Genomic DNA, 15,360 nt, shown 5'->3' with positions numbered 1-15,360 from the left:
ACCTCCTCACGGAAGGCCCTCCCCCATATCAGGAGCCAGCTCCATGGCCTCCGAATGAGGCTGACTCAACTGAAAGAAAAGAAGAACAAGCAGCGCCAGCCTCTGCTGGTCCTTCTCCGATGGCCGCATGCCTGAGGGGACGAAGGGACCAGCTGCATGCAGCGGATACAACCTCCTCACAGGCATTCCCTCTTCGCATGGGAATGAACGGCCAACTGCAGTACTGGCCATTCTCCTCCTCAGACCTCTACAACTGGAAACATAATAACCCTCCTTTTTCTGAGGACCCCTCTAGGTTGACTGCTCTGATTGAATCTATTTTGATTACCCATCAGCCTACATGGGACGACTGCCAACAGCTGCTGCAGGCCCTGCTGACTTCGGAGGAACAGCAGAGGGTCCTCCTGGAAGCCCGGAAGGAAGTCCGGGGACCTGATGGCCGCTCCACCCAATTGCCTAATGAAATAGATTCTGCCTTTCCCCTTGAACGCCCCTCTTGGGATTTCACCACGGTGGAAGGTAGGAATCACCTAGCCCTCTATCGCCAGTTGCTCATAGCGGGTCTCCACAGGGCGGCTCGACGCCCAACGAATTTGGCTCAGGTAAAGCAGGTTATACAGGGGTCAGAGGAAACTCCCTCTGCGTTCCTTGAGAGGCTCAAAGAGGCTTACCGCAGATATACTCCCTATGACCCTGACGACCCCGGACAGGAGACCAATATCTCCATGTCTTTTATTTGGCAGTCAGCTCCAGATATCAGATGCAAGCTGGAGAGTCTAGAGAACCTCAGGGAAAGCTCACTCAGGGATCTGCTAAAGGAAGCAGAAAAGATTTTCAATAAGAGGGAGACTCAGGAGGAGAGGGAGGACCGCCTAAGAAAAGAAGCTGAGGAGAGGGAAAAGGAAAGGGAAAAAGAGAGGGACCGCAAGAGACATAAGGAAATGAGTAAACTTTTGGCCACCGTAGTGTCAGGGCAAAGACAGGATAGACAGGGGGGAGACAGAAGAGGGCTACCCCTCGACAAGGACCAATGTGCCTACTGGAAAGAAAAGGGGTCTTCACCCAAAGGCTGGGGCCCTGGCGGCGGCCAATAGCCTATCCTTGCGGAAATGCCCTGGACCAGACCGGACCTGACGGATCAACCCCTCCGGGATGAGGATGTCACCTGGTACACTGACGGCAGCAGCTTTCTGCGGGAAGGTGAGCGAAAGGCGGGTGCAGCGGTAACCACGGAGACCGAGGTGATCTGGGCACAGCCTCTGCCTGCGGGGACTTCTGCGCAGCGAGCAGAGCTTGTCGCCTTGACACAAGCTTTGAGGATGGCAGAAGGTAAGAAGCTCAATGTCTATACTCACAGCCGATATGCTTTTGCCACTGCTCATGTTCATGGGGAAATATACAGAAGAAGAGGGCTACTGACTTCAGAAGGAAAGGAAATTAAAAATAAAACAGAGGTCTTAGCCTTGTTAAAAGCTTTATTTCTGCCTCGGAAACTGAGCATTATACATTGCCCAGGACACCAGAAAGGAGACAGCCCTGAGGCTCGAGGAAACCGGCTGGCTGATGAAGCCGCCAAACAGGTGGCCCTGCAGGCTCCGCTAGCCATACTGCCCATGCACCAAGATAAGAGAGACCCCCTCAAATATGATGAGGAGGATCTAAAGCTCCTGGCAGACATGGGAGCGGAGCAGGACCAGAAAACGGGCGAATGGACATGGAAGGGAAAAACAGTGATGCCGATGGCATACACTTATAAGATGCTTGATTACTTACATAAATTGACCCATCTAAGCCCCCGAAAGATGAAAACTTTGTTAGACCGGCAGGAAACTTTTTGCTATTTACTAGGGAGAGACAGCATCCTCCAAAAAGTTATGGACAAATGTAGAGCATGTGCACAGGTAAATGCAGGAAAAACCAAAGTGGGACAGGGGGTGCGAATCCGTGGACATCGACCAGGAGTACAATGGGAAATTGACTTTACTGAAATAAAACCAGGCATGTATGGATACCGGTACTTATTGGTATTTGTGGACACCTTTTCGGGATGGGTGGAAGCCTTCCCGACCAAGCATGAGACAGCAAAAATTGTGACCAAAAAGCTGCTGAAAGAAATCTTCCCCAGGTATGGCATGCCCCAAGTGCTGGGCACTGATAATGGACCTGCCTTCGTCTCCCAGGTAAGTCAGTTGGTGGCCAAGCTATTGGGGATTGATTGGAAATTACATTGTGCATACAGACCCCAGAGTTCAGGACAGGTAGAAAGAATGAATAGAACTATTAAGGAGACTTTGACCAAATTAACGCTTGCAACTGGCACTAGAGACTGGGTGCTCCTACTACCCCTAGCCCTCTACAGAGCTCGCAATACACCAGGACCCCACGGGCTCACACCTTTTGAGATACTATATGGGGCGCCCCCGCCCTTCATTAATTTCTTTGACTCCAACATTTCAGACTTTGCTAATAGCCCCTCTCTGGAAGCTCATTTACAGGCACTCCAGATCGTGCAGAGAGAGGTCTGGAAGCCACTTGCTGCAGCCTATAAGGAACAATTAGACAGACCAGCAGTACCTCACAGCTACCAGACTGGCGATACAGTTTGGGTCCGCAGACATCAGACTAAGAATCTGGAACCCCGCTGGAAAGGACCCTACACCGTGCTGCTAACCACTCCAACGGCACTGAAAGTTGACAGCATCGCGGCCTGGGTCCACTCCTCCCACGTAAAAGCAGCTCGTACGGAAGGAGATACAGCAGAACCGCTATGGAGGGTCCAGCGCTCTCAAAACCCTCTAAAGATAAGACTTACCTGGGGGCCCCATTGACTGGTTTATGGATCTTGTTGGGACTAGGGATGATAGTCCGGGGAGACAGCCCTCACCTGGTGGCCCCCACTTACCCCGGATTTCTGCCAGCTTGCAGCAGGATCAGAGATATGGGATATTCCTGATTTGCTACCTACACAGTTAAAGGACCGGGCAGGCAGCCGCTTTTCTCCTGGGGGAAAATTCGGCTGCAGAAGCCCTGAAGGAAGATGCTTCCTGGGGCAATTAGATTTCTATGTCTGTCCCCGGGATGGGCGGGAGCGAGACCAGCACCGACGCTGTGGAGGATGGGAAAGCTTATTCTGTAATGCCTGGGGATGTGAAACAACCGGGGATGCGTTTTGGAAGCCTAGCTCCTCATGGGCCCCCTAATCGTTATACTTTTAATCTTGCTTTTTGGGCCTTGTATCCTAAATCGCTTGGTCCAATTCATGAAGGACAGGCTGTCTGTCATCCAGGCTCTGGTCCTGACACAACAGTATCATCAGCTTAGACAGTTTGATCCCGAAGACATGGAAACCACAGCTAAATGAATAAAGGGTTTTATTCAGTTGATAGAAAAAGGGGGGGATGAAAGACCCCCACAGTATAGACAAACAGCTAAGCAGCAGCAATGCCAGGCTTAAACTTTGGAGCAACACAAGTAACATTAGAGCAGGGAAGTTCGACTTGAGAACAAGGGCGGAGAAGCCAGGCAAGATATCTGCGGTCAGCCGGTCAGCCATCTGGCCCCAAGCGATAAGGAACCCGCAGCTGGCCTGCTCTAAGGAGAACATCCCGTTTGCTTAGGGAAACAGGAGGCCTATAGTCAGCACATGTGCCCAACTTAGAATATCAGTAATTCACAGAAGAGACAACTCCCCCTATGAAAGATCCCAGCTTAGCTGCTGTAACGTCATTTCACAAAGCTTTTGACGAACGACTGTAAGTGCAGAGTAAGGTCAGGGTCCCTGGCTGCAAAACAGGATATTTATATCCATAGATTCGGACAGGACATCAATTAACAGGATATCTGTTCCCATACATCTGTGCTGGGAGAGGAAAACCCACCTGTGCCCCTTGCCCCATTCCAACTGACCACTAACGATGCATTTGCTTCTGTAATCTGCTTCTGCTGCCCTCTTTCCTATAAAAAGACCTTCCCCCAGTCTGCAGGCACGCTTGTCTCCCGAGAGACTAAGTCGCCCCAGGTACCTGTGTACTGAATAAAGCCTCTTGCTATTTGCATCCGAAGAGTGACTCGCTGTTCCTTGGGAGGGTCTCCTCAGCCTGAAAGACTGCCCACCACTGGGGTCTTTCACTTCATGTGTCCTAGGCAGGTACTCTTTCATTGTCTTTTTTATCTTTTAATTTTTTTTTCCAGGCAAGATTGCACGTAGCCCAGACAAGCCTTGAACTCCTGATCCTCCTTGTCTCCAATGCTGGGATTCCAGACCTATGCCACCCCACCTCGCTCCTTCTGTCATTGTTTTACATGTGTGTGTTGGTATGTGTGTGTTCTCAAATGTGCACACATGCATGCGAAGGCCAGGGAACGACTTGTGGTTCCTCTAGATCAATGGTTCTCAGCCTTCCTGATGCTGTGACCCTTTAACACAGTTCCTCATTGTTATGGTTTCTGTCTTTTTAAGAGGCAAGCCACGCCCACTCCAGGCGACTCTGGGCCTCTCCTAGGCGCCATCTTAGATTCTCTTGGTCTCCTTCTGGCGGGGGGGGGGGGGGGGGGGGGGGGGGGGGGGGGGGGGGGGGGGGGGGGGGCCCTTTCTGTCTCTTTAAGAGGCAAGCCACGCGCACTCCAGGCGACTCCGGGCCTCTCCTCGGCGCCATCTTAGATTCTCTCGGTCTCCTTCTGGCGGCCCCCCCCCTTTCTGTCTCTTTAAGAGGCAAGCCACGCCCACTCCAGGCGACTCCGGGCCTCTCCTCTGCGCCATCTTAGATTCTCTGCCCCCCCTACCGCCCGCCCCCCCTTTCCCTTCTCTCCTGTCTCTCTGTCTCTCTCCCTTCTCCCTTTCCCCTCCATAACCCCGTGAATAAATATTAAATCTTACTCTAATGTGTCTATCCATGTGTCTGCCTCCTGCCTGCCCGCCATGTTTCTGCCTGCCGCCAGGACCACGGCTGCCTGGCTGCCGCCTCATGGCCCCAGGGGAATTTGCAATGGCTCCGGAGCCCGGCAGCTGTCTCTGCCTGGGACTAGCTGCTCTGCAGGCTGAAGGGACCCACTCGGGACCCACCAGCATTTTTAAATCATAAAACTCATGTTGGGGTGACCCCCAAAAGTAATTTTTGTTGCTACGTCATGTTAATTTTGCTATTGTTATGAATCATAATGTAAATATTTTTGGAGATAGAGGTTTGACAAGGGGTTGCGACCCACAGGTTGAGAATTACTATTCTAGAAGCATCTACCTCACTCTTTGACAGGGTCCCTCACTGGCCCAGAGCTTTCTAAATAGGCCACGCTGGCTGGCCATGGAGCCCCAGGGATGTTCCTGACTTTACCTCCTCAGTGCTGGGATTATAAGTGTGTATCAGCAAGCCTGGTTTTTGTTGTTTGTCTTTTAATGCGGATTCAGGTCCTCATGTTTGCTAGGTAAGCGTTTTAACCAAATGAGCTATCTCCCCCGCCCCTCCTTCCATCATTTTTTTTTTGCTTGGCTGCATTTCTTTTAGCACTAGGGATCTTACTCAGGGCTTCACACAAGTTAGGGAAGTCTACCACTGGGCTATATCCCCAGCCCGTCCATCATTCTTTTTTAAATTGCATTTTCATATTCCTGAGTTGTGTGTGCATGTCTGTATAGGTGCATGTGCCTATAGTGACTACAGAGTCCAAAAAAGGATGCTATGGAGTTGGAGTTACAGGCAGATGTGAGCTGTTCAGTGGAGGTGCTAGAAACCAACTCGGGTCATCTGCGAAAGCAGTGGGGCTCTCAAACCACCGAACAACCACTCCAGCCAAAATAAATTACTTTAGTTGCCTGTGCGTGCATGTTTGCCTGCATCATGTATGTATGTACACCATATGCATGCCTGGTGACAGAGGACCCCTGAAAGAGGTACCAGTATAGAGCCATCCCCAGGTTCCTAAACTTACTTTTCCAGAAGTTTGTATAGTGGAAAACCTTATGGAGCTCAGGGCTAAAATAGCTCCTTCAAGAGCAGGTTTAGACCATTTTTCAGCCTCTTCTAAAACACTCCCCTTTCCTGGGACGAGAGAAATGGTCCAGTAGTTAAGAGATCTTGCTGCTTTTGGAGAAGGCCTGGGGTTCAGTTCCAAGCATCCACAAAGTGGCTCACAGCCATCTGTAACTTTAGTTCCAGGGGATCAGATGCTACCTTCTGACCCCTGCAGGCACACGTGGTGCAGATATACATTCAGGCAAATGCTTGAACATGTCAAATAAATAAATCTAAAAAATAGTAAAAGCGCTGCTCTTTCCTGCATTTGGATTGGTCAGCTGTGACACACATCCCTGTGTGTGCAACATTTACCTGGGCCCATATTACTGTTGCAGTCATGGGACTTTAGGGAGAAAGGAATCAATAACCTATCTCTCACTGCTGCTTGCTACATTATAAATAATAAAGTCCTGTCTCGACCCGATATTCTTTTGTCTTCTTTCAGCATCCATGAAACGATAGCAGGCTAACTTGTGTTAGCCCCTTCATGGTTCTATTTTGTGGAGCAGGGTCAAGACTGCGCGTTTATCTGTAGCTCAGGCAACCAGTCCTACCTCAGACTCTCGAATGCTGGCATTACAAGTGTGAGCTATCACATCTGGAACTTCATATTCTATTTTTTTTTACATTGATAGCATTTTATTTGGATCAGAAATTTAAATGTAAATAGGAATCCACAAATAACTGGAGGGAAACATTGGTAAATTCAAGCAAAAATCTCAGGAGCCAAAAAAGGACTCGAGGCATAAAATACGATCTAGAATGACAAAGGAAAAACTCATACATATAGAAAACTTTATCATAAAAGTGGGCCACAATAAACTAACAAGACTTAATAGCAGAGGGGGAAAAATAACAATTGTAGTAAATAGGTCTTTAAAATACTTTGCAAAGGTCTAATTCAAGTCAATAAGAAAACTGGACTAAATAGAGTCTTGGCAAAGGACATGAATACCAAAAAGCACATTCAAAATATTGCTGTGGAGAAACTGCACGTTGGTTAAGAGAAATTATTGCACAGCCACAAGGCCCTGAGTTCAGATGCCAGCACCGTGGAGCTAATCAGCTGTGCTTTGCAGCACTCTGGAGACCCCTCCTGGGGCAGGAGCAGACAGGAGGCTCTCTGGGGCTGCCGTCTGTCAGCCTACTAGTTGAGAGGTAAGAAATATGGGGATAGGATCCTGGATAGAGACAAATTGTCACCACAATGGGGATCACTGGATGAAAACAAACAGATGCCACTAAATGGAAATTGGAAACAAAGATGAATTTATTTGCCTGTCTGAAAACAAAGGACACATCTCTCAAGCAAAACATTCTGCTTATTGTACCTGAATGGACTGGTTACAGAGCAAAGGGAGGAAGGACACCAAAACTGGCAGCACACTGAGGTTAGATCTGCTGGGCTCAGAGGCTGAGCTCAGTCCTTTGTAACTGCTCACTGGACCATGTCACTTCTTTCGAGTGCAGGCTCCACTCCTGGCGTTGTCCAGGATGCTCCCGTCTGCTCGCTGTCACTCTGGTGGCCACTGGAACCAGCGGGCTTGAAGGAGGCCAAATCTTTGTTGAAGAGCAACCGCGGAAGCCCAGCATGGTTTATGCCAGTGACATCACCGTCCCTTCGCTAATCTCTTTCAGAATGGACAGGCCGTGTTTCCACTTCTTAGGGCAAAAGGCAAACAAACATACATGTGCCCTTACAAAGGCAGACTTCATGTAGGCAGACTATCCTTAAGAGTTACAAAGGAACAAAACAAACAGCAAAATAACACCTGTGTCTGAATGATGGCAGCACCACTACCCACAGCAGCCAAAAGATGGCAACAGCCCAAACACAGATAAACAGGTCAGGCCATACACAGGGAATGTGCCAAAGAGGCTCCAAGTGCCGGTGCATAGTACAAGACGAATACACATCAAACACATGCCAGGCAAAAAGGCAGACACAAGATGTACAACGTTGTACCAAACACTGTATAAGTCATACACTATAAACACTAAGAACAATTAAATCTATAGGGCCACAAAGCAAAGTGGCTGGGGGGAGGGGAGGAAGCCTTCCCCCTTTGTGCCTAAGAGGCCCGGGACTTCTTTTGAAGTGCCGAGCATGGTTGGCATACAGACAGAGGGGCTGACTGCACAGCGCTGCCAATGTCATAAATGCGAAAGGATCACGGTAACGGAAATGTTACCTTGGTGTGGGTAACCCTACAGAACTGATCACCCCTTGACTCTCTCCTGTTTTGGATGTGAGCCTAGCCTTTAAGGGCCAGGCCATCTCTCCAGCCCAGCACACCTCGACTCTCTGAAGGGAACAGATCAAAAAGAGATGGAGCAGTTCAGGTCATTGAAACAGGAAAACTGAAATGAGCTGAACAACTGGGGAAGGATAAACGGGGGTGGGGGAGGAGGAGGAGGGGGAGAGGGGAAAAAGGAAGGAAAAGGGGAGGAAGGGGGGAAGGGGAAGAGGGGGAGGGGGGAAGGGGAAGAGGGGGAGGAGAGGGTAGTGGGAGGGGGAGGAGGAGTAGGGGAGAGGAAGGGGGAGGAGGGGGGAAGGAGGAGGGGGGAAAGGGGAAGTGGTAGAGGGGGAGAGGAGGGGGAAGGGGGAGGATGGAGAAGAGGAGTAGGGGAGAGGAAGGGGGAGGAGGAGGAGGAGGGAGAGAAGGAGGGGGAGAAGGAGAAGGAGGACGACAGTCCACTTTACAGCTCAGAAGGCTGTGGGCACTGGAGAAGCAGAGCAGTAAATGTTATTTCCAAGTGCTTATTCCCTTGGTGCAAGTATCCTAGAATGTTCTAAAATAGGTAAATGGCCTCCCAAGGAGCACCACAGCAAGCCATCCCAGACTGCCTCTTCCAGGCCAGTGGCAGGGTCTGGAGGAGAGCTGGGGCTGGCCAGAGCCCCGAGTGCTGGGAAACCTTCCGAGGGCTGGGAGGGCCATAAACAAATCTGCCACCGACTCCCTTGCACAGGGTGCCTGTCTAGGGCAGACACATTTCAGTGTGACGACTTTCCTTTGTTCTGGTCTCCTTTGGGATTAGTTTTGCCAGCGGGCTCGCAGCAATCGCATTTCAGATGCTGCATGCAGGCCTTTTAAACTAAGAAGGACAAACTAAGTTCTCCTGAAAGACATTTCTCCTGGTTCACAAGTCAGTTCCTTACATATTTAACAGGAAAATCATTTTTACAAATCTGTCACAAGGCACAACATGCACGAGCCTTGGGGACATCATGTCAAGTGAAAAAGACTGTCTGATATAATAGGCACCTCATGGTTCCACACATGTGAGGTACTGGGAGCACTCAGACTCCTGGAGGCATAAGCAGCCAGGGGTGGGGACAGGAAATGGGGGATTTTATGGTTTAGGGGTGCAGCGTTTCAGTCCCGAAAACAAATGAATTAGTTCTAGAAGCACGTGGCACAGCTTTGGGATTGTGCTTTCTAATACTGAGCTGTGACTATAAAATTGTTAAAACAGCCTCAACAGTGGTGGCGTAGGCATACCTTTAATCTCAGCACTCGGGGGGAGGCAGAGGCAGGAGGATTTCTGTACACTTAAGACTGGCCTGGTCTACAGAGTGAGTTCCAGGACAGCCAGGGCTACACAGAAAAACCCTGTTTTTGCTGGGGAGGGGGGCGGGTAGGGGTGGTGAGAAAAAAAGCCATTGAAGACAAAACTCATTCCAAATTTTTTGTTAAAACAGCAAAATGTGTGTTTGTTTTTAATCATCATTTACAATAAGCCTCTCAATTATTGCTAAGTTATGAACTTAAAGTATATTGTTGCAATTAAAAAAACATATGAAGTTTATGTGCTTGGGAGTTTTGCCAGCATATATGCATGTGAACCATGTAGGTACCTGGTGCCCATGCAGCTAAGAAGAGGGCATCATATCCCCTGGCACTGGACTTCCAGTTGGTTGTGAGCCACCATGTCGGCACAAAGAACTAAACCCCGCTCTTCTGCAAGGCCACACATTTTCTTAAGCACTAAGCCATCGCTTGAGCTATTTTATTTTTCAATTCTATTTATGTGAGAGGGACACATGCATGTGTGTCCCCTCAGAGGCCAGAAAAGTGTCTGTCAGAATTTCTGGAGCTGGAGGTGACTGAAGTGGGGGCTGGAAAGCAAACTCCAGCCCTTGAAAGGGCGGCAAGTACTCTTAATTGTGGAGCCATTTGTCCAGCCCCTTATGACTGCACTTTGAATGTTTATCTAAATGACAATCTGGAATTACTAAAGATAACAAATTTCAGATGTGAATTCACACTGGGACACTACAATAAACACTCCTTTATCAAACACAAGGAGCAAAATAAGCAAAACAGTCCTAGGTTTTAAAATTCCTTCTCTGTTTCTACGCAAAACTTTGGGCATTGAGCTTTTTACTTTTGCATTTTAAGCAGTCACATACTGACACATTCCAAACACCAACAAAAAAATAAAAACTAGGAATGATTTAGCTCAATACTGGTACATTTTACAGAGAAGTAAGAGTCAGGACCTTGGGGGGTTTGGTTGCCCTCCCGTTCCTCTATCACTGGGTTCGCTAGATGCATTCCCACGTGCATAGGACCGAATGTCTGCTCTGGACACAGTCACTATGCGTGGTATGATTCGCACATGCACATTCTGGGTCTGCCCCTGCCTCTGCCCCTGCCGGACCATGATAGCAGAGACCTGGAAGCCCTGGGCCCGAACATTCTGCCTGTGGCTCTGTGGGGTGGAGCTCACCCGAAACACCACAGACCTCTGGGTCTGTTGAACCACTCTGGGCCCCTCACTGTTAAGGCGACTAGTTTGCTGATCTGGCAAGGACACCTGCTGAGGATTAGACCCTTGGGAGGAAGCTGCTGGCCCTGGCTGTGGCTGCTGGGGGACAGGGGCGCTGGGTGGTTGCAGCTGTTTTGGAATCAATACATATGTCTGCTGTGGAAATTGCAGTGGTCTCTGGGATGACATCTGAGAGTCTGTGTGCATAATGAGAGAGCCAGGGGGAGTCCTTACACTTATGGGATTTGCTGTATTATTTATAATGAGTCGCACAGGTGGCCTCACGGTGCGCTGTGCTGGCCTAGGTTCTCTGGCTGGAATGTGGCTATTATGACTGGTTCCCTCAGCAGCTGGGGCGCTAGTGAGGCGGACTGGGACCTGGGTTGAATTACCCACCATAGTAGACCTTACCAAACGGATCACGCGAACACGAGTGGTCCAAGTGGGGGGCTGGATCTTGGGGTTGTTTTCTGATGACCTAGCACTGGGTTGGCCAGCTGGAGGAACTCTGCTCATTCCCACAGTGGTCCGCTGAACCACCCTGACTGCTTGAGGAGCAGGAGGCGGGTCTCGCCTGGCCTCTGGTGTGACGGACCTGAGAGATGAGGGGCCCTGTCTCGAGATGGGGGCCAGTGACACCAGTAGAGGAATTTTGCTTTCCTTCTTTAAGGCTGACAATGACACTAGACTGGCTGTGGGCTTCTTCCCTGGGGTGGGCTGAAGAGGCCAGACTGAGCTACTAGGCCGCTTCTTCCCTGGGGTGGTCTGAGGAGGCCAGACTGAGCTACTAGGCCACTTCTTCCCTGGGGTGGGCTGAGGAGGCCAGACTGAGCTACTAGGCCGCTTCTTCCCTGGGGTGGTCTGAGGAGGACAGACTGAGCTACTAGGCCACTTCTTCTCTGGGGTGGTCTGAGGAGGACAGACTGAGCTACTAGGCCACTTCTTCTCTGGGGTGGTCTGAGGAGGACAGACTGAGCTACTAGGCCACTTCTTCTCTGGGGTGGTCTGAGGAGGACAGACTGAGCTACTAGGCCGCTTCTTCCTTGGGGTGGGCTGAGGAGGACAGACTGAGCTACTAGGCCACTTCTTCTCTGGGGTGGTCTGAGGAGGACAGACTGAGCTACTAGGCCACTTCTTCCCTGGGGTGGGCTGAGGAGGCCAGACTGAACTACTAGGCCACTTCTTCTCTGGGGTGGTCTGAGGAGGACAGACTGAGCTACTAGACCACTTCTTCCCTGGGGTGGGCTGAGGACAGACTGAGCTACAAGACCACTTCTTCCCTGGGGTGGGCTGAGGACAGACTGAGCTACTAGGCCACTTCTTCCCTGGGGTGGGCTGAGGAGGCCAGACTGAGCTACTAGGCCACTTCTTCTCTGGGGTGGGCTGAGGACAGACTGAGCTACTAGGCTGCTTCTTCTCTGGGGTGGGCTGAGGAGGCCAGACTGAGCTACTAGGCCACTTCTTCTCTGGGGTGGGCTGAGGAGGACAGACTGAGCTACTAGGCCACTTCTTCCCTGGGGTGGGCTGAGGACAGACTGAGCTACTAGGCCACTTCTTCTCTGGAGTGGTCTGAGGAGGCCAGACTGAGCTACTAGGCCACTTCTTCCCTGGGGTGGGCTGAGGAGGCCAGACTGAGCTACTAGGCCACTTCTTCCCTGGGGTGGGCTGAGGACAGACTGAGCTACTAGGCCGCTTCTTCTCTGGGGTGGGCTGAGGACAGACTGAGCTACAAGACCACTTCTTCCCTGGGGTGGGCTGAGGAGGACAGACTGAGCTACTGGACCCCTGTGTCATCTTGCTGGGACAACTAGCTTGGCTCTGGACAGCCTCCTGGCACATAGGCACTGTCTTCCTTGGCTCAGTGTTTATCCCTGTCAGGAAATCATCTGAATAATCACCCAGGGCAACAGGAGGGAGAGACATGGCGTTAGCACTGCTGCCCTCTGGAAGTGGCTCTATTTCCTCATTGAGAAGCGTATTAAGGCACTCCATGATATCTTCATTCCTATCCCATAGCTGACTGTCATCCTCACAATCAAACATACAATCATATTTTACCTCAGGAATTGCTGAGATGGTTGGTTCAGTCTCATCAAAGGGCAGAGATAGCAACTCTTTAACAAAGCTCTCCAAGTCCATCTCTGAAGGCACAGTCAGTTCACAGGGACTCTGGTTGCATGTTTCTGTTCCATCAATCTGCAGGTCAGATGGGTTATCTGGACTTATTTTTGCCTGCTTTTTGCAAGGAGTGGTTGTCATTAAGTCAGGGGGACAAGAACACCCAGATGGTACCTCCTCTTGATCCAGAGAGGGGCATGCATGCCTCTTGAAGCATTGCCGCATGGGGTTAGTGTTCATCTTCTGCTCATTAAACAGCAATTTGTTGGCCGTGCAGGTGACAGCAACAGAAGGATCCAGACACAGTGGCTCTGCTGTAGCTAAGATCAGTTGGCTCTCAAGCTCCTGTTTTGCTTCCTGGGTCCACTGACTGCTGTCACTTGTCATGGACTCGACATCGCTTACTAGAGACTGCATCGTTGGACGTAAGAGAATATGCCGGACTTGGCAAGCAGGAGAGGACACAGCAGCCTCTGCAGCAGGCTCCTCGGGAGGGTAGATGTCACCACACTGCCTGTAGTCTCGGATTTCTGCTATGACACAGCCACTGTGAAAAACATTCACAGGAGACTTTTCCAGAATATCAATCAGAAAGGAAGGTAACTCTTCAGCATCCAAATATTCAAGCAGTTTCTGTCCTACATACGGCCCTGGATAGGGCTCTATAAGGACTCCATCTTTATCCTTGAGCATGAGAGAATAGTCCTGGTTTTCTGGGTACAGGCTGACCACTAAACATGGCAATGGCTCTCTCTTCATAAGCTTCTCTAGCAAGTTGACATTGCTTCGAAGGCCCTCTGCTTCTGGCTCCTTTTCACACTCCTCCACATAAATGTCATACAGTTTTTCCTGAAGAGATTTTTCCCCACAAGACGTGGGTTTCAGTGGAGGGGGTTGCTGCTGAACAGTCTCATCGCCCCCCTCCAAAGTGTCCTGTAAAGTTTGTTCCATCCTAATAGAAAATCGGGGCCCTTAAAGAAAAACAAAAAGTATTGGTGAACAGGTAGAAATCATGGCAGTTCTATCAACGGTGAGGCAAAACTTTACAACTCTGTGTAGGAGTGTACACTTTGAATTTAATACGGACCCCAAGAAACCTGCCTCCCGTTGGTGTGATGCAGATGCTGCCAATTCCTGTACTGTATTCTGGGGGATTAGATTCTGGGGGATTAGGCATGGGCAAACCAGTCTGGGCTGCACCAAGAGACCCTGACTTAACTGCGAAGACAAGCCAAAGGAACCAAGAGCTACATTTAAATTTGCAAGTTTTTTTTTTCAGGACAGGGTTTCTTTGTGTAACAACTCTAACTATCCTGGAACTAGCTCTTGTAGACCAGGTAGACCAGGCTGGCCTTGAACTCAACAGAGAATCGCCTACTTCTGCCTTCTGAGTGCTGGGGTTAAAGGGCGCCACCTCCACCCGGAAAAATTCCCCAAGTTTTTATTATGTACACAACTTTCTGCCTCCATTTATACCCACACGCCAGAGGAGGGTGCCAGATCTCTTTACAGATGGTTTGGAGCCACCATGTGGTTGCTGGGAATTGAACTCAGGACCTCTGGAAGAGCAGACAGTGCTCTTAACCACTGAGCCATCTCTCCAGCCCTTCCCCAAGTTTTTAAAAAAGCATTCGTACCTTTGGCACCCACTGTCAGTGTGTCGTCCTGGTGCGCTGTGGTGGAAAAGCTGTCCTGGACCAGGCTGTCCTCGAACTAACAGATTCGCCTACTTCTGCCTCCCGAGTGCTGGGGATAAAGGGCACCACCACTGCCTGGAAAAATTTTGCAAGTTTTTAAAAGCATCCATACCTTTGGCGCTCACTGCCAGTGTGTCAGCCTAGTGCGCTCTGTGCTGGTAAAGGTATCCTGGACTAGGCTGGCCTCGAACTAACAGAGAATCTCCTACTTCTGCCTCCCGAGTGCTGGGGTTAAAGGGCGCCCCCACCACCCGAAAAAATTCTTCAAGTTTTTAAAAAGCATCCATACCTTTGGTGCTCACTGTCGGTGTGTTGTCCTGGTGCGCTGTGGTGGAAAAGCTGTCCTGGACCAGGCTGTCCTCGAACTAACAGATTCGCCTACTTCTGCCTCCCGAGTGCTGGGGATAAAGGGCACCACCACCGCCTGGAAAAATTTTGCAAGTTTTTAAAAGCATCCATACCTTTGGCGCTCACCGTCGGTGTGTCGGCCTGGTGCGCTCTGTACTGGAAAAAGAACAGGCTGGCCTCGAACTCACAGAGATTCGCCTACTTCTGCCTCCCAAGTGCTGAGGTTAAAGGCGGGAGCCACCACCGCCAGGAAAAATTGTCCTAGTGTTTACAAAAGCGTCTGTACTTTTGGCGCTCGCTGCCGGTGTGTCGGCCTGGGGCGCTCTGTGGTGGAAAAGCTGCCCTGGAGCAGGCTGGCCTCGGACTCACAGAGATTCGCCTGCCTCTGCCTCCCGAGGGCTGGGGTTAAAGGC

General features: G+C 50.3%; 2 protein-coding genes across 2 annotated transcripts; one reads left to right on the top strand and one right to left on the bottom strand.

The window, feature by feature from the left end:
* The first annotated feature begins 119 nt into the window (after nt 1-119).
* Nucleotides 120-1,094, top strand: LOC121439024 (eukaryotic translation initiation factor 3 subunit A-like). The gene has a single exon (XM_041639516.1). The coding sequence runs from the start codon at nt 120-122 to the stop codon at nt 1,092-1,094; it is 975 nt and encodes a 324-aa protein (XP_041495450.1).
* A 6,355-nt stretch (nt 1,095-7,449) lies between these two features.
* On the bottom strand, nt 7,450-13,853 carry LOC121439023 (transcription factor SPT20 homolog). Its single transcript, XM_041639515.1, has 2 exons — nt 12,683-13,853; nt 7,450-7,571 (listed from the first exon to the last, which is right to left on the bottom strand). The coding sequence occupies exons 1-2, from the start codon at nt 13,851-13,853 to the stop codon at nt 7,450-7,452; spliced, it is 1,293 nt and encodes a 430-aa protein (XP_041495449.1).
* Between the last annotated feature and the right edge of the window lie 1,507 nt (nt 13,854-15,360).

The sequence above is a fragment of the Microtus oregoni genome, unplaced genomic scaffold (genome assembly GCF_018167655.1).
Source record: "Microtus oregoni isolate MIOR12 unplaced genomic scaffold, Mior012 000059F_ref0000304, whole genome shotgun sequence".
NCBI lineage: Eukaryota > Metazoa > Chordata > Mammalia > Rodentia > Cricetidae > Microtus > Microtus oregoni.
This window is presented reverse-complemented; position numbering and strand designations above follow the sequence as displayed.